General features: G+C 32.6%; 1 protein-coding gene across 1 annotated transcript in view; it reads left to right on the top strand.

The window, feature by feature from the left end:
* The window catches only part of LOC109543645, a gene marked incomplete in the record, with an annotated part of 106,667 nt that overhangs the window by 69,256 nt on the left and 16,158 nt on the right, over positions 1-21,253 (top strand). The window contains 5 exon segments of the mRNA XM_048664930.1: positions 3,541-3,651; positions 15,294-15,508; positions 15,566-15,928; positions 16,778-17,021; positions 20,042-20,247. Coding sequence (XP_048520887.1) covers positions 3,541-3,651; positions 15,294-15,508; positions 15,566-15,928; positions 16,778-17,021; positions 20,042-20,247 — 1,139 coding nt within the window.

Below are 21,253 nucleotides of genomic sequence, written 5' to 3'. Positions count from 1 at the left end.
ACTTGAGAATTAAAATGGTTCGTCGCCCTTACTATTAGATTTCTTCTAAAATAGATTTCTATTTAACTGGAATTACTCATTAAAGCACTGAATTACTGAAATTGATCCTAACAAAAAGCTTTATATCAGACTGCCGTGTGAACGCATACTGTTTATATTGGCGCCATCCAGGTGCTTTTCAATCAGGCTTTAAGAGGCATTTAATACCCATTTCAGATTTTATTATCAACCAATGAGCTGCCAACGTTCGTCAGGGCAATTCATATCTTGTTTAGTGTCCATTAGCAAATATAGAGCTCGTCGATTTTATGTGCTTGCAAAATATATAACACCTATTTATTTTTATCACTGAAATTCCATTAACCTTCTATTTTAGTTTTTTCCTGCTTATTTAGTGCTGGAATTTTCAAACAGCGGTTGTTTTGTTGAAAATTTATAGTTATAGCAAGCGTAACAATGTTTCATGCAACTTATGATGCAAACATTGTTGTGATTCTTTTCATTAGCTCAATATCAAAAATATTCAAAACTTACTATTTTTTTACAAACTATGATGTGGAACGTAACACTAATGCTTTTCAAGTAACACCAAGCCAAATCAAATTGGGGAAAAATACAGCAGAGAATGGATAAAAGACCGACAAAAAAGGAAAAAAAAATGTATTTATAAGGCAGGTAAAATGACAAAATACATATTGGAAGTTTGATGACCAACAAAAACGCTTTATCTGGGTTTTAAGATAATGTGAAAATTAGTAATTAAATCTTAAAAATATATTCCATAAAATTTGGAATGTTAAAAGTCACTGAATATGATGAAGGTTACTAAGTAATACATACAGAAATAGACTGAACGAAGTTAATGGTTTTATTCCATATTAATTAAATTGTTTAAGGAGACTGAACATGATGAAAGCAATCCAGTAATATGTACATAAATAAGCTGAAAAAGTATGTACTTCCGAAAGAAGAGCCAAATAATCTTAATGGAAATCAATTGTTACTCTCTGCTCCGCAAATTTAATACGAAGCTTAAATATTCCATAAATTTTGACTGTCAATATTTTCTGAGTTCGTGATCTGATTTGAATAATTTGTTAATCGAATTATAGCTCTATTCTTGGACAAAATTCAAGTTAAAATATCTCAAACAAAATGAAATTAACATATTTCAAAGGTTGTTTAAATACTGTCAGGTTTCCTCGGTATACGATGTTATAGCCTCATGTCTTTTAAGTCATTTGGATCTTTGTCTGTTTATTGTGAGTTATTCGAGACATATTGATTTTTATGACATTTTTTGTGCGAAGCTTCCTGATACTTTTAGTTGCGAAGAAAATGTCTGGCAAAAAGGCTGGACGAACAACGTTTTATCACAAGTTGTTAGCTTTTTTATTTTCTCACTCTCTGTGTTTGTGCCATTAAGTTTTAACAAAAGCAATATGTTTGGGCGTAAAAATAAAAATGCCTTATCCTTAGGTAAACAGAAACTTTTACCACTTAATAGTAGCACAGAAAGTGACAACATAAGCATAAACTTGGAGTGAAATATTGTCCGCACAACCTTTTAGCCAAAAAGTTTTTTTGAAAATAAAAATAAAAGTTGGTGTTAATTTCGCGAGGAAAATGTGATCGGTAAAAAATCGAACACCTGTCGAATGGTTCAAAATAAACAGACATTTGAAGATTCACTTTACTCAGAAGACACGAGGCTACATCGTATTCTTTTTTAGCTCTGGGCTTCCCCAAATTGCTCGAAGAAAACTGTAAATTTCGACAAAGAAAATATGGTTTAGCATGGTATTTAAACAACATGTACAATTTTACTTTTTATTTTTTTTGTTCATGTTCTAATTAGAATTTTGTACAAGACTAGAGCTATGATTTGATCAAGGAATTATTCAAATGGGCTAAAATTTAGGAAATATTTAAGCTGTGTTAAATTAGCGGTGCAGTGTATTTGCTTCAATATCATATACATCCATTTGTTGGATGTGTTTAAAACATCCAAGCTTAGGCTTGGATCATAAAACTAATGTTAAAATAAAATTTTGTGTGTATTCACTAACAACGTGCTTGCGAATAAAACGAAACATTCAGGAATTGAAATAGGAAAATCTCATGTAAACCGGAGATGTATAATAATAGCGTAAGAAAAGGTAAAATAATTAAATAATCTAAACCGAAAAATAAGACGAATGATCACATAAAGCTGTTACTGTAGCGTTTTAAAGAATTTTTTCAACATAACGCTTTAATCATCTATTAAAACCTATACATACATAGCGTATGGTTTCAAACAGCGTACTAAACTAGCAGAAGAATTTTGTATTTTGATCAAAAATGAAGATGAAATATATCTGAAATATAAAATTTAACTAAGATACATTGAAACATTCAAACAACGATACGTCTTTGTGGTCTCTTGTTTTAAGAGTTTATTATTTTATTTTTGTCCTCTTTTCTGCTGCTTTATGCTCTTGGAGATTTCTTCCAAGTGCTTATATAATGAAGTGACAATGAAAACCTGCTCTGGAAGGGAGACAAAATCTGGATAGTTTCCGATAGTAGACACCGATAGTCCTTCTAGTTTCAAAGTTCCTTACACATTCACAAATGACAATATTTGAAAGAAAAATTGGCTTAAATGTGCCTAAATTTGTAAATTTAACGAAATGACTAGTTTCGCCTTGTTAGGAGTCAAAGCAACTGCTTCAAACATCATTCATCTGATCTATAGCTGGAAAGTTATCAAGTCCAACAAATCCAGAGATTTTGCTCTAGACAAGAAAATCACTCGTTTATAACAGAGTTGCACGTCTGGAGAGCTGGAACGGGCTTCCAGATTATTACTCTGCGTTCAATATTAATGTCTGCATTCGCAGTTGGACGAGTTTGTGCAAACTTTGCTGGAGATTCGTTTGTTTCATTGAATCTGGTCCGACTTTACTCCCGAACAAATGCTCGTTTGTATCGTTTGTTGCAGTTAATTCGATAGTAACTTTATGCAACACGGACGGGGGCCTAATGGGAAAACTCAAGTGAATATTTTAACGTGAAGCCACTTGCAACCAAATAGCAATAGCTCAGAAAATGATTGAGAAGCGGAAACTGGAGTGTTTGAGATGTTTTGGTTCTAAAAACAACTTAAATTTTCTAAATATGGCCGAAAGGTATCTTGCGGGTTTTTGCCAGACGTTCTGTTTAAAGATGCCGAAATCAATATCAAGGGCTTTTATATGTTTTTTCGGCACACTGAAAGCTGCTCGACTAATTGGCACTTTTGCGATTTTACCCAAAAAGGGAAGTTGGAAATAAACACTTCATCCATAATATATTATGATGAGGGATCACTTTAGATTAGAAATTATTCATTGCAAAGTTGCCCAGAATCAATTTCTCCCAACAGAGTTGTTCAATTCTCCCATGAAAAGGCAAATTCCCTGAAGTGTATCACTTTTAGGGAGCCGTCGATAAGAAAGATACACAACAGGCAACTGAAAGTAATTTCGCTTAATAGATCTGTCTCTTTAATTCCAGGTGAGGCTTCGCAGTCCGACAGCGAGATGGATGGCCAAACAAGGGAGCAAGAGGAGAAAGAAAAGACTGATCAAAGTCAACAGACCACGCCCACAACTCCACCGAGTTCCGGTAAGGAATTTCACTTTCGGCGCTTGATTCTGTTTATGTGACTGGCCCAAAGACAGGATATATAATAATTAAATTGTACGAAATCCTGMCCCATAGGCACGTTTTTGTTAGTTTTTTTTGTATGTCTATTCTAGAATGATTTARGTTGAAAATAACGAAAATTTATRAGAAAGRGGAATCTTGGGCATGGAGTTGAACATAAGCCTATGAAGTAAAACCAGCTTAAATTAATTTATTAACTTCTGAGACATTGAAAATGAATTTGTAATTTAGCTTTACCTTTTATTTAGCTAATTAAATTTTGTATAAACATGCTAAATTAATTCAAACGAAGGAGTCTGTTTTATTAAAATATGCACTGGTTTTGAAGTCCGCTGCATAATTGGAAACAAATTTTATCAATACATTTTTGCCTATTTTGAGCTCTTGATAATTATTCTGAATCTTCAGCTGATTGATTAACATTCTTAATTATACTATGAAATATTCATTCATGGTTTTGGGCGTAATTAAGGATATTTTTCTATAACTATTTTGCGTTGCGTGATTATTACTGGATGAGTGCAAAATTTGGTTTACTAACTTGAGGACCGAGTTTTACGTCGATAAATGAGGAAAATATCTATAAAAAGACTGCCAACGTCTTGGGATAAAAAAACATGGTGTCAAAGTTTGCAAATTTTTTCAGGGTCTTTCTCATAGCTCCAAAAGTTTGATTGAAATTTGAAATATAAATTTTTACCCTTTGAAGATGTTTGGTATCGGCCAATCAGGTACCGGTATCAGAAAAACACCTATATTTTTATGGCCTATGCTGAAATAGACTTTTATCCTTAATTCGGGGGGTAGACTACGGTTCTTAAATTAGTGCTCTTAATTTTGAATCACCGTTCAAATATGTAATAAACCTAGCTGATGAGACCGAATTGATTCGAAACTAGCCCTTGTGGTGCCGGCGATTAACACATCTCGAAAACTAATGAATACACCAATTTAACAAAGACCTTAATAAGTGAAAATTTCGAGACACATTTAAAATATCAAAGTGTTTGCTAAACATCTCTTCCCTTCCATTTTTTATTTATTATTTAATTATCGTCTGGTTATTCCAAGTATTCCCTATCACTCTGCTTGCTGTTCACTAAGCTCGATATGATGCATACGTTTGAAACACCGTTCGAACTAATCTGCATTATTATATTTGCATTTTAGACACTGGCCAGGCAAACGAATTATCTGAATAGCATGCATGTGACTAATTTGCAGTCCGAATACATTTGTTAAATTGGAGCACCCTACGAGTTTGGTGCACTTTCAAATCACAAAAGGCATACATTTACACTTTATAACTGCATTTTTCCATTTTCAGGAAAAATCGCACTGGGTTTTTAGCTTTTTTTTTTGATGCGGGAAACCTGAGCTAGTGCGGTATGTTATGAAATCTCATAGCTTTTAGGGCAAGTATGGTGTGAAATAGAACAGAAAAGGAAATAATTACATTTTTGAACACGAAACTGGTCGGGTTGAATTGAAAATAAAATGGTCTATCGCAAGTCGGGAAATTTGTTTTGTTTTCGAAGTGATTTTTGGGTAGCGAATTGGGTAGATTTGAGAATAAATTGTCTGTTACACAGAGCAGGGGCGTGTAGAGGACATCAAAACAAGTCGAGTTTTCATTTACATTTTTTTTTTCAGGCCGATAGTTAACGAGATACAGGGTGTTAAAGTTTTACAAAAATATTGGTATTTTCTCTTTACCTCCTACAGTTTAGAAGATATTTTGCCCAAGTTTTTAACGTAGGCTAATGTTTAGACCCTTTACCAGTAGGTAAGGCATCTGGTTGTGAAAATCTACAGGGGGTAKTTYTGGAGGCATACCYGCTTTTACCCCCACCTCCCRAMCTTTTTTGTGCTRCGCCACTTACTTCGAACGAACAYATTTTTGCATTTGYTGTTCAATTTAAGAATTTTTCTGATCTCCTGCAGTTTTTCGTATCTGCCTTCGTTTTCGATTTATTTRMACAAATATAAGTYCATGTAGGGTTCCTGGGAGATTTTCCATGAATTTTCYTATATRTTTTTGCGTCCTTTYGTTCACATTTTTTTGTGARAGAATTTATTTTAATAATRACATCAAATATTCGTTACCTTTTTYGTGYATTTYTATTTGGATTAGCTTACAGCCGATAAACCTCAATTATKRTAAATTAAATTAAAGAAGTTAACTCGTCAGCCATCCCTATTTWAACTTCAACTTGCRCTTGAACCTTTCACAGAAAAATGTCAACAAAAGAGCACAAAAAAGTKTATWAAAAAATTCATAGAAAATCAACCAGAAACTACATGGCCTACGTTAAAAATTTSAGCAAAATATCTCATGAACTGTAGAGAAAATACCAAMATTTTTTTGAAASWTTAACACYCTGTATCTTGTTAACCATGGGCCTGAGAAAAAAAACTAAACTGGAAACTCGATTTGTTTTGAGGTCCTCTGCACGCCCCTGGTCTGTGTCCAAATGTTGTGAATCACCCAKTATATTACTTACATTACACARCKTAGKCAAAKCAACAATAAATATTTCTTGAATTGCCGGTTAGTGRGMAATTAATTATTRTATTTTTTTCTTTTCTTCTTTCTTASATTGGAATGTTTTATAACACTATAGACAGAACATMCAKCTCTTTTAATTTTTGAAGCAYTRATTTTGTTCATTTCTGCCCACTTCARGCACAAACCGAAAGCTTYAACRGCTTCTTTGTYTTTAAATTYTSGGACAGCAATCGYYAKTTCAGCTTTCCCGGGGTTCTCACTATCACATGCWTCCTATGTTTCGCATTCTTCTACAGGTAGTCAAGTCTCATCATCATTTTCAATCCATGCTTTGACTTCACTAAYTGTGAGATTTTCTTCGGTTACGAAGCTGATAATGAGGAAAAGAGCGTCGTACTATTTTCATGTCTTCATAATTATTCGTCTGATTATTGCCAATTGAATTAAGTCTGCCACTCCAGAGTCTGAATCATCACTAATCGCATTATCGACTAGCAGCAGAGCTTTTTCCGGTAATTTTTCGCTTTTAAAATTACTGTTTGAGTTTTAAACCATTTCTCAAATATAACAACTGTCTTCCATGARTTTTAGRAATATCTWTATTCAAAAGMYAGTTGYWCATTTYRTAAAAAAATCTAAWAATKTTATGTGGAAAWAAATATTTGYTTTACATTTWGATGAGGATTTACAGACTGATGTTGGAGATGAATTTTCCAATTACTCCTGACCGAATAATTTGAATTAGCGATCTTATCCAAATGCTTTTAGTTGYAGTTTTCTGTTCAACTTTTYGCAAATMTTATTGTTTATTTTCATTCACGTYCTAGCAGGAAATGMCTTGGTTCTACAATTTACTTCGTGAAAAATAGCTATTATATACATTAATAAATTCTGGCTGTAAAATATAGTGATCGTGGCCGCATCTAAAATCCTCGCTTCCGGCTATGAAGGTTATAAAGTCTTTTTAAAAGCACATACTCGGCAAAATGCCCTACGGATCGGGCGTTTTCTATCAGTTACCTTGCAAATTGCATATTAATGAAATTGAAGCGGCATAACATGTGATAAATTTTAAGAGTTTTGCCCGCGAAACTAGCGCTGAAATCAAACAACCCAACTACATGCATACATATGTAAGTAGTCCATTTTTCAGATACACAACGGCGTATGAAATGTAAAATATTGTGGTACAATAAAACTGCGAATATAATATGATGGTGCAATTCTAAATAGTTGCTTTATGTTCAGTTTTGGTCCATCAACGTCTGTCTGTTGGCAAGCAATTAAAGCTACTAAAAGACAACACGTCGAAATGTTGCATGTAATGAAGCAGCAAGATTCGGGGCGACGGTTTAATAAATCGCGGTTTTGCTTAAGCAAATGTGGCATTTTCGTAGGCAGAACGTGTCTGCGAAAGAGATTATACGTACCTTTTGGTGTGGGTGTTCAAATATGTGGTTTATTCCTCGCCTGCTCCGACACTGAATAAATCAGCTGCTAAGGTATATTGCCGAGGATGCGAATTAAATCTCCCCTATCTTCTAGGTTTCATCACTTTGTTGCAATTTTTTTATAAAGTCTAAAAGGTGGATTGGCGGACAGTTGAAAAGAAAAAAAACATGCTGTCGTGCTATTGGAATTTTCAACGGCATTTACTGACAATCAGTAACTAGAATTAAGACTTTGATCATCACCACATCAGTTGCTTATGGGGGGACTGAATCTATCTCTTCATGGATGGCTAACATTTAATTTATTTAATTATTTACCATTCCCATACAATTTGGTTCATTGTAAGAATATATTTAATTAAATTAGAAGAAGAAAAAGGAACAACACTTGTATAAAAACACAGATACTGATAGGAATGAAGGTGATGAAAAATATGTAAACTTTAGCCAATATCAGCACAACATTAAAATTTATCTCCTTCCAAGTGACGATGCAATTGATACAAATTAACGAATAAATAAAAATTGTTGTCCTTAAAGACATCATTGGTAAATGGAAAAGTTCCAAACGTATATTGGTGATAATATTGAATAAAACACGCAAATTACACATATAAATTTTGCAGAAGAATTAATATTGTAATTTGATTCTTATATAGAATTATTAATTACATTAATCGAACTTATTTTAAATGAAAAATTGTTAATTTTATAGTTCACATTTATACAATAATATTATGATAAAAGTCATAAAATCAAAATAATACCTTTTTAAACAAACAACAGCAATTTTTGTAAATATTTGATTGGAATCAACCAAAGCAAAACATCGGAGTGCGAAAGATGGAGTGCGAAACTTTTCATGAAGAAGTATTATTGGAAAAATATTGAGAAAGAGAAATGTCGATATTTTTCAATATCTTCAACTAGACTCAGTGAATTTTCGGGTGTTAGCGCAATGACGGCTTGGCGCGAAACTAAAACTCTTGACTTTTTTTTAACAAAAAGCATAAAACTGGAATCCTTATTTGCATATCTGAAATGGTTCTTTGGAGACAAGCTTCAGATAAGCTTGATGTAAAAATAGAAAGCCGCCCAAAATATTTCCAAAGTTAAAAACTTCCTTGTGAAGGAATCAATGATTTAATCGGAGCCAAATCCACAATATGAGTAAGCTGATGCTTCTTGTATTGATCACTGGAACCCATATGTCTATGTCTAAAGCCGTTCTTTAGGTAAAAGCTTCAGATGAGCTTGATATAAAAAATACAAAGCCGCCAAAATATTTAATTTAATTCTTTATAAATCGATACCAGGTCCACCTTACGAGTCAATTGATGAATATGGGACTAAAAGTTTTACATGTATATGACAACCAGGGGCAAAGTAAGCTTACCGAAAGCTGCGTTGTGTCACCTGGGAAGAAAGAATAACATTGGCAATCTGTCCAAAGCCAAACTTATTTGAAATCAGCAAAGCAAAGAGAGAGAAATATAAAAAATCCATAAAACTTCAGCTGCTTGTCGGAAAACTAAACTCAGTTCAAGCTAAAATATTTATAGAATAGAGATCATTCTTACCAGCTTTTAGCAAGCTGGCGCCCTATCCTCTTCATTTTCTACCCATTAATCCTCAAGTTCACTACACTTTCACAAACTACCGCACTTGCCATAAGGGCCGCAATTATTATACATTTCCCATATATGAATACGATTATCGACCGATTTCGTCTACTGTCGGTAGCAAGCTGAACATTCCCGTTTTCGAGAAAAAAAAACACCGAACTACAAAATAAACATGTAATCATTTAATTGTCTACCCTTTCCATGATTCATGCTTTACTTGGGAGTTCGATTTCAGTTTGTTTATTTTTGCATTTTTGAAGAAAGTGCCTGTTCGCACGACAATATTTCCAAAGGCAATTTCGCATTTTCACTTAACGAAAGTTAACAACAATTAAACGAAAAACGCTCCAAGTGCCCATCTGTCACTGATTTCTTTTATATTTGTCGACCGACCCATTTATATTTGTCTGAATTTCACCCTTCTGTAGGGATGCACAACGCTGAAACTAAAATTAATAAACGAATTAATTTTGTTTCTCTAAAAATAATGACTAAACAAGAAAACCGAAAAGAAATCACTTAAAAATGAAACTGTTGCTCAATTTCCGGGCAATGACATAAACCAACAAAATTTCAATTAATTAAAAATGTCCTTTAAAAGTTCTGATTTCAAGAATTATTGCGCCACAAGCGCAATTCGAGGTGCGGGGCAGTGAAGTGCGATGCGTTATAACTTATCAACTCACAGAGCGGCATCAACTCAAAATCCTAACTTGAAAAGCCAACACAGTGTTACCCAGGCCAATCTTCAACGTTGAAATACTGCAAACGGTACAGAAAAGAGGGAAATGATAAAATTAAATTTAATTAACTTTATCATCAATCATCAAACTTACACTTCAGCTTACGATCATCTGCCGAGTTTCCTTTGAGTTGATGTGGCGCAGAGTAGTAAACTGGACTTTTATTAATCATTCAACCCATTAATAAATCAATTGATTAACGATATGCTCATATATAAAAACAATTAAGCAGGATTAGAATAAATCTTAGGGTCTAAATTTACAAAACAGACATTAGAATAGTTTCGTAAATCACAGGAAATAATACGAAAATAAAATACATTTATGATTTCATTTCAATTTACACCTTATAACAAATGAAAAGGACGAAGAATAGTTCTTTATAATGTACACTAGACGAATAACCGACAATAAGAATGTATTACAATAAGACAGAATTTTTCTAAAAAAATAATCATCTAAAACTGTAAAATTTGTAGTAAAAAATAATAAACTAAATAAAACTAACAAAAGGGGACCTTCCGTGCTTCCAAAGAACTCATATTTATATCTAATATTTATAATTAATAATAATATTATTATTATGGATACTGATATGTAGAAACTAGATGAAGAATTAAAAGCGTGACCATTTGATTATAGTATGCATATTATGTACATTTTTCGGGAATGAAAATATGTATGGTTTACTTTCTAGTAAAATTGTTGTGAAACTAAAATAGCATATTAATAACCAACAAAATGTGAGAAATTGGCTGAATGAAACTGACCAGCTCAATCACCTGATCTAAACCATATAGACTGTTATTTGGATGTAGTCTGTGATGATGAAATAATATTTTCTGACAATTAATAATTTATTTATGATGGCGTATTATAATTGTTTCTCGTAGGTTTCGCAATTTTAATAGCGAAGTTAATATAATTTCTAGATGCTGCTCAAGAAGCAATTCGAGTAAAAACATGACATGAAACAGTGGAAATTTGCATACTTGTTACCCCTATTACTTTTATAGCCACTCTTCATCCGGCTCAGTCCTGTCCGACCTGAGAATCTTAATTAAAATTCACGTATATATAAATATAATATTTACTACAAGATGTGAAAAAATAAATGACTATTGTTGAAAAATACGTCTCGAAAAGATGTATGTGTAAACTTATTTTTGTTGCTAAAACATATTCCATTGAAACAGCTTAAAATTTGTTGTATTTGATAATTATAGGTATACGAGCCGGGAATTGATTGATAAATTACGCGACACTGGTGAAAGAGTAATAAAGATCTTTTTATTACCCAACTTGTTACATAAATAACATACATATGGTGAGCATTTTCGGTCATAAAGATGATCATAAACACCCCATTTTGCGCAATTGCTGCCAAGGGAAATGTGCCAAATCCTGTACATAATCTTGATTAAGAAACCTCTAGCAGTCGTTTGCCGAAAACCAGATTCACTTTAATCCGAGACCAATTACTTAATTGGCTGAATACATCTGTACTTACAAAATGGCTAAACCGGGCATCGAGCTTCGAACTATCAAGCAATTACCCACAATGTCGAGCATAAATTGTCTAATTAATAAATCCCAAAACAGCCAGGTAGATAAATAAATATATTTAATTAGTTTTGCATTATTATTGTTGCTGACTGTATGACTAGTTGGAGTAGGAAAACGTATCCAATACAGAACTTTTAATAACTTTCCACACACCTACATGAGGAGGAGATGCGATAGTTGAATCCGTTGAGACTGAGACTAAAAAGCCAGCAGCGATATTCCGGAACAATTGCTATCACTGGAAGCTGCTGGGTAAACAGCAAGTTTCGTTTGCTCGGAAATTAATGTCTAATTTTCAGCCAGTAAAAACAATCGATCTCTTGGGACAATTTCTACATTCATTACTGCATTCCTGGAATACGATCTCCGTCAAGAGCGATGATTTTAATGCAAACAGTTGCGATTTAATATCTACCAAAATATTATTTACACTAGTGTTATATCCGGGATGTGTTTGCATTGCAGACGATTCTAAAATGGTTAAGAGATCATTTCCAACTATCCAAGTTTCATAATAAAATTAGACAACGTCCTGGAAGTTCAGAGCGATCTTCTTTCTGGCTCGTTACGTTAAAACAGAAAAATAGTTTCTCCAACCAGAAACATGCGACACGTGGATAAACCGTTCGTTTTTGAAAAGTTTGAGTATTTTTTAACTTCAAATTGTCCTTTTCCTAGTTGAACAAATGCGCAAACTTTTTAGAAATCAGCACGTTTTATAAGCTGAGTCTTATAAAGAACTGTATGAATTTCATGCGTTCTTGTTCATCTTTTGGCGAACCTTAAAAACGTTGATTCTACAAAAATCTCATTTGGGTTGATTTGATAAATGTTAGGCATGAGAAAAATCTTGCGCTGAATAAACGATTCCTGTCCAGCTGCTTCATATACTACAGCGACTTTAGAATTGCCTGCGGATTTTATTGTTCATATTTATACCTGCAGAAACTGCCAGACAGAACTTTTAGCTTTATTTCTTGATTCCGACCAACTCAACAACATAATAGCTTTGTTCTGAATTCATGAACAGCATTTATTCGGCTATTTAATTTGGAACAACGTATGCGCTTCTTCTGCCACATTTCTAGAATCCCCAGCAGGAATATAATTGGTTCAACTTTACGGAACTAGCCAGGAAAATGAACAATGAAATAGAGATTGGGATTTAATCATACTGATAAAACTCTCCTGTGAGATTAACATTTTTTATTACAGTCAAACGTGCATTCTTTTTAAGACTGAGCTCGAAGATAAATAAGAAAAATTGGCAAAAGTAGTGTTAATTTTTCTCATTGATACTTTCAAGGACCTTCTGCTATCATTGATTTTTCGCGTTAATTCTCCTTAAAGCCATTTTAATAACTCCCGCATTAAATTCCTTCAACAATTAATAAGCAGTAATGGCCTACAACTCATAAAGAGCAAAATAATGCGGAAATGTCTTATTTCCGTTCATCAGCACGATTAATATCCACTTTTATCCAAAGTACATGCTCTCAGAGTATTCGCAAATAATCATCCTTAAATATAATTGTTACAACTGGAAGGAGATGCCTGCTGAAGTAAATGAAGATTGAATAGAGGAATATTTCAAAGAGTATTAATTTTAATAGCGCATTGGAAGGTTTGCGCTAAAAGCTAACACAGGCGTCATTTCTTAGATGATATAAGTGTTGTTTCCTTTGTACACTTTTCATTACGTTAATCCTTTCTTTATTTGCATGGCGTTTTTTAGAATTCCGAATATTGTTTTCAAAATATTATAACTATGCCCTGATAATTTATCAAAAACACTATTAGTATATAGGATTTGTACGTACATTTTTGTTAAATAAATGAGCGTTGAAAAAAGAAATATGCCTATATTTATATAATTTTTTTAATTTGAAACAGGCAAATCAGTGCCTAGTGAGTCCTTCCCTGGAAGAATAAGTATAAGCTTTGGATTGATAATTTTAATTTGTTTTACTGAACAGCTACGCTTCAAATATTGTCCGTAAATATTCAAATTTCAATATTATTCCCATATTTTAGTGTGACTTATAACAGTGAAAAGGAACTTACAATATCGAGCAATTGGGTCATTTTCATTAATAAACCGTTTCGAGAAAGCGTGTGGGGCCGACGATGCGGCAAATAATTCGATTAAGGCTTTCTTCGTCGGTAAATTTTCCTCAAATAGGGAGAATATTAAATATTTCCCCTTGAAAGTATTACTCCTGTTTGGGTTGTCGCTAACCAGGAAGTGAACGAATATTGAAGACGTTTATTCTAAAAATAAATTAAATTTGGCAAGTCATTATCATTAAGGATAATAATAACCTGCGTAAACAAGTTAGAGGGTACAAAGAGGATAAATATTAAGGCGACATTATTTATTAAAATTATAAATGTATTAGAAAGCAGCAGCAGAGAAGAAATTATCAATTAGATGTTATTGTTTAGTATCGTTAAAATAGATGGAGACTGGCTCAAAATTGAGGGCGCCAAATTGGACGAATTTTTATCACCGAAAAATTGCTAATTAAGTAAATAAAACCCCCAAGGCCAATTTAGAAGCTAAATTCCATATTTGCTTGTAAATTTTGCGCGGAATTTCAATATGAAGTCTCATTACATGAGTTTTATTACAAAACTTTTCAAATTTACTTCAGAACATTAGTTTTCATTGCTTGAAATAATATTAGAATCTCGTATTGCTTATTGCTGATAAATGAAGTTTTCTGATTAAAATGTTGACTGAACTGAAGAGATGTAGCAAGATGCTACTGCATACCAAGTTTTGTTCAACTTTTCATAGATCATAGAGAACCTGCATATCCACCTTGAAAAATTTTTATTGCCTCTCGTTTGTGCTTGTTTCTATTCAACTCAAGTTTGAAGCACACAATTTAAGAACTAACCACAAATGTAACATTGATAAGACATCTGAAGCTGACTGGTTTATCAACACATATTTTCTTAGATGGACGGTTGCCATTGTGATTTTTTAAGAAAAATTTATAGAAATATTTCTTAGGTATGAGCAAGTTTCGAAATGTTCTTTGTGGAATCTTCAGTTATACTCGTAGTAATACTTTGCCAAATGTATATTGATCCAAGCGGTTTTTCCTGTAGATGCGAGTTTTCTTTCAAAATCCAGGAATTTTCTATTGTAAAGCCATTTGTCCAAAATGTATCACTTTTTGTTGCTCAATGCAGAATGTAGCCATAATTGAACAATTTTTAATTAAAACGAGGCGGATAATGTAGCAACGGTAAATAACGAATGTTATCGAGAGCCATTTCAGGCAAATTTTGGATTATGAAATTGTATTTTTAATTTAGTGCATAATTCGTATTTTTGAAATTTTCGGAAATATTTAAATACATACGTATTTTTTTTTAATTCGATCTATGAAACCTGAAAATATTGAGATTCAAGTTTATAATAATCTTAAGGTAAGTTGTGTTACTGAAGAAGCACAACAGCCCTTTTTTATTTTAATAAACGTTTTTCAGATTTCTATGTATTTTTCCCATTTAAACGGATAAATCTCATTCTTAAATCTTTTGCAGTATCTTTAATAGTTACCTAGCATATATTGTTTGTATTGAATACATACTAATGATCCAAATGGAAAGAGCGCAGTTTTTATTGCATTATATTTATGTTCATGATCCATACTTTTTATAATAAATAAACTCACTTTTAAACTTTTTGCAGGAAGCTCAAACAATCAAAATTACATTCTGGGGACAATGCCCATGAACAGGATCCCACCCCAATACCAAAGCCCCAAACCTACTGAAATAACTGAAAAACCTCAACCACAAGGTTCTCCAATCAGTGGCATCTTGAAAGGAGGCAGATTGTGGAAACAGCAAAGCCAGCAGAGCGCAGATCCGCACTATGCAAAAAATTCTGATCTAAATTTATTGGTAAGTTGGCATCGACGCTGCTCAGTTCCCTCTTAATTAGACCCTGATCTTTTCCAGTCTTCTGATTCGGTTACTTCAGACGAAGAAACTGGCAATAGAAGATCGGTGCGCTTCATTGAATCAGAGGAACGAGGCAAACGAGATAGTTGCGATGGAGCACCGGAGAGTTCTCCCGATGAGGAAACTCGAGCCCAAAAGGACCGGATTGTTAATGAGCCTGCACAGTCAAACGCTAAACAAGAAGTTATGCCCGGAAGCTCACCGGATGCTCCCGAAATGACATTAACGTTTAAATTGGGCAATCACGTATTAATTTCCAATAATAGTTTGAAGCCGAATTCGGCTGTTCGGCAACTGTTTCCTTGCACGAAAAATTTAGCTGCAGCTCAAGGCGTCGAGGAAGAAGAGAATTCGCAACAGGTAATTTGAAGCTTCAAGTTGATCATCATCTGAATCATGATGTGCTTGATTGCAATTTATCGTTCAACATTAAAAAAGCTGTGATTTTGCCTTTGATGAATTTTCTTAAAGAAACCCGTGGTAGATGTCTTGTTAATGAGAACCTTAACCTTATGATTATCTCTCAGTTTTCTATTAACGATGAAAGTGAGACTTTAATAATGCCATCTTATGCAACTTTTACCCAGATAGTCAGACAAAATCAAGATTAGTACGGAATAAGTCCTATATTTTTCCAAAGTTGCGTTCTTTAATAATTAATGCAAGTCATATTTTCTATTAATCAACACTTTATTTATTTTGTCTTAATCAACTATAATTTGCGTCTTTCTTCTCTTCTTAGTAAACGCAATAAAATTTTAATTTGATTGAATTAACATGTTAATTTAATTCAGCATTTTTAGAAGATGCATTGTTGAAAATTGTAAACGAGTTTTGCTAATGCAGAATAGCAAATAGCAAGTTTTTTGATCAACTAAGTGATTTATTTTACCGTACTTATTCAAGGTTCGCAATAACAGTTTCAAATTCAATAATGCGGGTTTGTAATACATTATTCCATTCTATTAGAATATGTAATGGATGTAACTGAAATTTTCCATACTTCTCCAAATTGGCCGATTTTATGTAATTTTTGTTTATTTTATGCGCTACATTCTTCCTTTCGGATATGACTATTTGTAGCATCAATTATTTGTTATGAGAAATCTGTAATTTTTGACGATTTACCATTTGAACTGTCATCCATCAATCTACCTTAATTACTTATAATTTCCCTTACATTTTTTACATAGTATGTTTTTTTTTCAGTATCTGGTAACTGCAGAATCTCTGAGAGCGTTTGAAGAGGCGAAACGTTCCAAGTTACCGCAAATCATCCAAAGTGGGGAAACTGATGAAACCATCAAAAGAGCGATTGAAAGAAATACGCTACGCAGATCGTTGATTCGTTACGAACCCAGAAATAAAAAACAGCCGTATAAGAGCGATAACTCTTTGGTGGAAAGAATCAAACAGCTTACGTGTGATGTGGACGATAAAAGTACCAAAGTTGGTGAGTAAATTAATTAATTTAACTGAAAATGTTAAAAAAGACAACAAAACTTTCAAGGGATTTATATGTTCTTCCAGTTCAGCAAGATTGATAATATTTCTCTGAATCGTTGAATGATTAATAACAATTAACATTATTATTATATTGATTTCAGTCTCACTGTAGATTACATTCTTCCGTGAGAACAATATTTTCATAAGACAGAAATTAAAGCAAGTAATTTATTTGAAGAGCTTTTTCTGCGTTATGAAAATATTGCAGCTTTAAATAAAACTGTCGGAACAAGTCAGATCAAAAATCTCCTTATAATGTTTCAAATTAATTTCAAACTCATTCAATATTTACATATTAGTAATAGGTAAATAATAAACAAAATTGCAACATGAGTGAAAATCGCACAATATGTAGCTTTGCTAATCATTGACGTTACATAGAATATTGCTATTCAACGAATTTATTTTTATTTCATCGGGACGTTTTTAGTTTTTGCTTATTTTTACCAAACAATGAAATATTTAATAGGCAATTAACGAGTTTTTTTCACACATTTTTAGCTAATTTGTTGTCATTTTAAGATGTTCAGTGCAAAGTAGTCTTAGTTAATGTAGATTTTCTAAAAACGCATACTTTTTGCATCAATCAGATGATTCAGATATCTCACTGATAAGTAAGTTAGATTAGATAAGTAATACCTAATTAATCATAATGCTTCAATACTTGAATGCAGTGTTAAATTAGGTGCTAATCATTTAAGGAATTTGATACACGAAGGTAAGTTCTTAAGGATGAGTTTCATCAGTTCCTTCAGTTGCCTTCAGTCAACTCAAATACATTTCAATAATCTGTTATCTGTATTATTTTTACCTAAAATGTTTTTAATATTACGTTTAGATGAGAAACGTCTGTCATATAAATAACGTGTAGTTCAAGTACTGAATGAGCATGAACAAAAAAAGTGAAACAAGCGAAGTTTATGAAAGTCACAGTAAACATATTTAAAGAAACATTACGAAAACCTAATTGGATCATTGGTCAAAATGAATGAACAAAGAGCATGCCTTTATTGTTAAGTTTTCTGAAAATCATTTAATATACAACGCCAATTAATTAAAAATACTGACAAAATAAACAAATTATTTTCCAAAATGTTATTAATAGTCGATATTTAGGAGGAACGTTCACGAAACAAAATTAATTTGCATTGCAATTTAATGCTGATTGCACCTCATTTTCAACCCGTAGACCAGCTCTTTAAATACTCGAGGTAAAACTGAGATTAACATCTTTGGTTCTGAACTAACTGAATGTCAAAAGTAATTCGGGTAAAAAACTTTATAAACCATTTAAAATGGGAGTGCAGCATCAAAAATATCTTTATGTAACCTCAACTGCAACTATGAATTTTATTGATCATGTCATCATGCTTAAAATATACTTTATTGCCTTGAAAGCTGTTACTTATTCATTCATTATATGATTTTGTTTTTTTTTTCTTTTTTTTCATTTYATTTGCAAATGTTTAAGAKTACAATTTTAAACGGAAACTTAAAGCTCATTTATGTTATAAATTATGATCCAGAAATRTTCCTTTTTCAACATACRTTGTATTATKATTAATAAGTAAGTTATCCCCAGCAGTAAAATTAATTTCTTTCCCAACATTGCACCGTTTTACTCATGCAAATGCTAAAGCTGAACTTTACAACCGTATGGAAAGAGGGCTTCTTTATTAACCATCACTGYAAACTAAGTACGATTAAAATTTCTCAATAAGTTTAAAAATTTAATTTCAAAACTTAACACYYKKKWTTTTTTTTTTCATATCAAAACATTTTTGGACAYCCCTTCAAGAACTATGTAATTCTTAAAARAGCAAATAAAAAATCGAGTAAATGTAATGGAAACTAAAGMCATGATTTCACGCTATGATAAATCGAGTTTTTTTGCRACGAATAAATTTTCTTAAAGATACCATGGAGGAAAACATTTAAAACTAGCAAAGTAAAGTTKTTTTAAGTCGGTGTTTTGTCCCATTCCCAACCGCTAAAACTAAATCTGCATATTGCATCAGCTTAATAAATGTTAAGTTAAGTACCACAAACTTTGCATGTAAAAATACTTTGGGTCGAAACTCAATTATAAACGAACGACTGAAGGTTTTTTATTTTCCGCCCCAAGTTGTGAGATTTCCGGCATTTTTGCACTTTAGAGTCCTTGAAAGAATCAAAACAATACAAAATTTCCTTAAAGAAACTACGCAATTTCGAAATTTGGCCATCCTCAGGATGTATCATTTATATATGAGATTAAATAGAAAATTTGACGCCTTAAAGCTATATTGCGCTCAACTGACGGGATTTGTGGGGTTTATGCAGATTAGAAGTTTCAGGTCCCGTAAGAGCCTGTAGGGAGTTTTCGGTTTTCCTCTTCAGACCAGATCAGACAGACATTTTTTGTAAAGCTTCTGAATTGGGCTGGGGACTACCAATTTGGATGAGTTTTGCAACAACATTTTTTTGAAAACTGAATAAAAGTGCTTTCCATTAAAAAACAGAATCATCCGTGATCAACTTTTCAGCAAAAATATATTTTTTTTTGTTCCAGAAAAGGAAACATTTTAGAATATTCCACCTGTATATATGTGTGTCAGTTTACACTTAATCGGTGCCCTGGTATATGATCATATTCAATACCCCACGTAAAGCCATTATTTCCGCCAGAAAAGATTTTTTTATTATTCATAAGTCATATGTGTGGGCATGACGGTATGTGAGTAAACACCGTAACGCACTACCATGTACATCTTCTGTTAGAAGTCTTCATTTGAAGCAATCGGTGTCTTGTATCAGTACGAAGAAGAATACAAATATTACCGGCATTTAGAGTTTTAAATGTGTGACCTGAATCAATTGTGCAGCATTAAAGCCAAGAAAACGCTGTTTAGTTATAATAATTATTGTAGGTGGCTTATTCAATGTAGCCGCTGTTTGTATTAATTATTAGTTGCTTTTTATTTTCAGAGCCAAATCCTTCATCCAGTGGGACCAACGAGCAGGCGGAGGATATTTTAGACAGTCGAACGAGTCCACCGGGAGAAGAAGCGAGGAATTCACCCGACGTGAACACTTTGAGTGTCAATAAAACTCAAGACAAAAGCTTCTCTCCCTCCTCATCTAGCACGACATCTTCGAATAGTTCAATGTCGATAAACCAAAGCTATCAGCAGGTGAGAAAAGTTACAGTTTGTGATTGAAGGAAGCTTTTAGCCAGTTTATTTATCAATTTATTTTTATTTTCTCAGATTATCAGTTTTTACGACACGTTTGAATAATTTATGAAACTAATATAGCTTTGCTAAGGCGTCGGATGAATGCATGCTTATTATGATCGAGCATAAATGCATAAATAAATGAAAACAAGTTTCAACAGAGGTATGCCATTAAGAAAAAGTTTAATAACGGAATATATTAAATTAGAATCATTATTATTTAGACGTTTGGTTACCCACTGTTTTCGAGTTTTACTGAATATTGAAAAACTTTCTGAGCAAATTTCAATTCCGGAACAAAATATAATAATTTTCTATTGTATGCGTCTTCGTATGCGTACCTTTTGGTATGTTATATGAGAAAAGATAAAAGCTCTTGAATCAGAAAAATTAAAGATTGAGTCAATAAAAGTTATGTTTTAAATTAAATTGTGCTTGAGCATCTAAAATTCAGTTTAATGCCACTTTGCCTGAGCGTAATTTGCGGTTTACGACGTTTTGAATAATCATTCACCGCGATCATTTTAAACACTTAATTTATTCGTCCAATTTTTCCAGGAATCCATTTACTTAATTCATTCAGTAATTGAAATTATTATAGTTTTTTTATAGTGTTACTGGTGACAGTTCTTCTTGTTAAGTTTGAATTTACAGGTCATACTACAAACCTGCCTGTTTTTTAACATTTGCGTAACAAATCGTAATTATCGGGCAAACGAGTGGCTCTAGAAGGATAACGTTATATAAAAAAAATTTAATATTTTTTCAGGCATTGATGTAAAAACATATATGATGTCTCGTTTAAAATACGAAAGAAATTTGAGGCAAAGGTTATGTACGTCTAAAACTTAAGTTTTTGTACGTCCTGTGTACATTTCTAGTAACTTATTTTCATAATTTGTTTTGTCTTTCTAGTAATATAATTAATTCTGCAGAGTGAGTGACAACTAAATCCGTAATATTG

This window comes from Dendroctonus ponderosae, unplaced genomic scaffold, assembly GCF_020466585.1.
Source record: "Dendroctonus ponderosae isolate FM_Combo_2020 unplaced genomic scaffold, Dpon_F_20191213v2 Dpon_F_20191213_3, whole genome shotgun sequence".
NCBI classification, from domain to species: Eukaryota; Metazoa; Arthropoda; class Insecta; order Coleoptera; family Curculionidae; genus Dendroctonus; species Dendroctonus ponderosae.
Note: the sequence above shows the minus strand (reverse complement) of the source record. Positions and strands in the feature narration are given on the sequence as shown.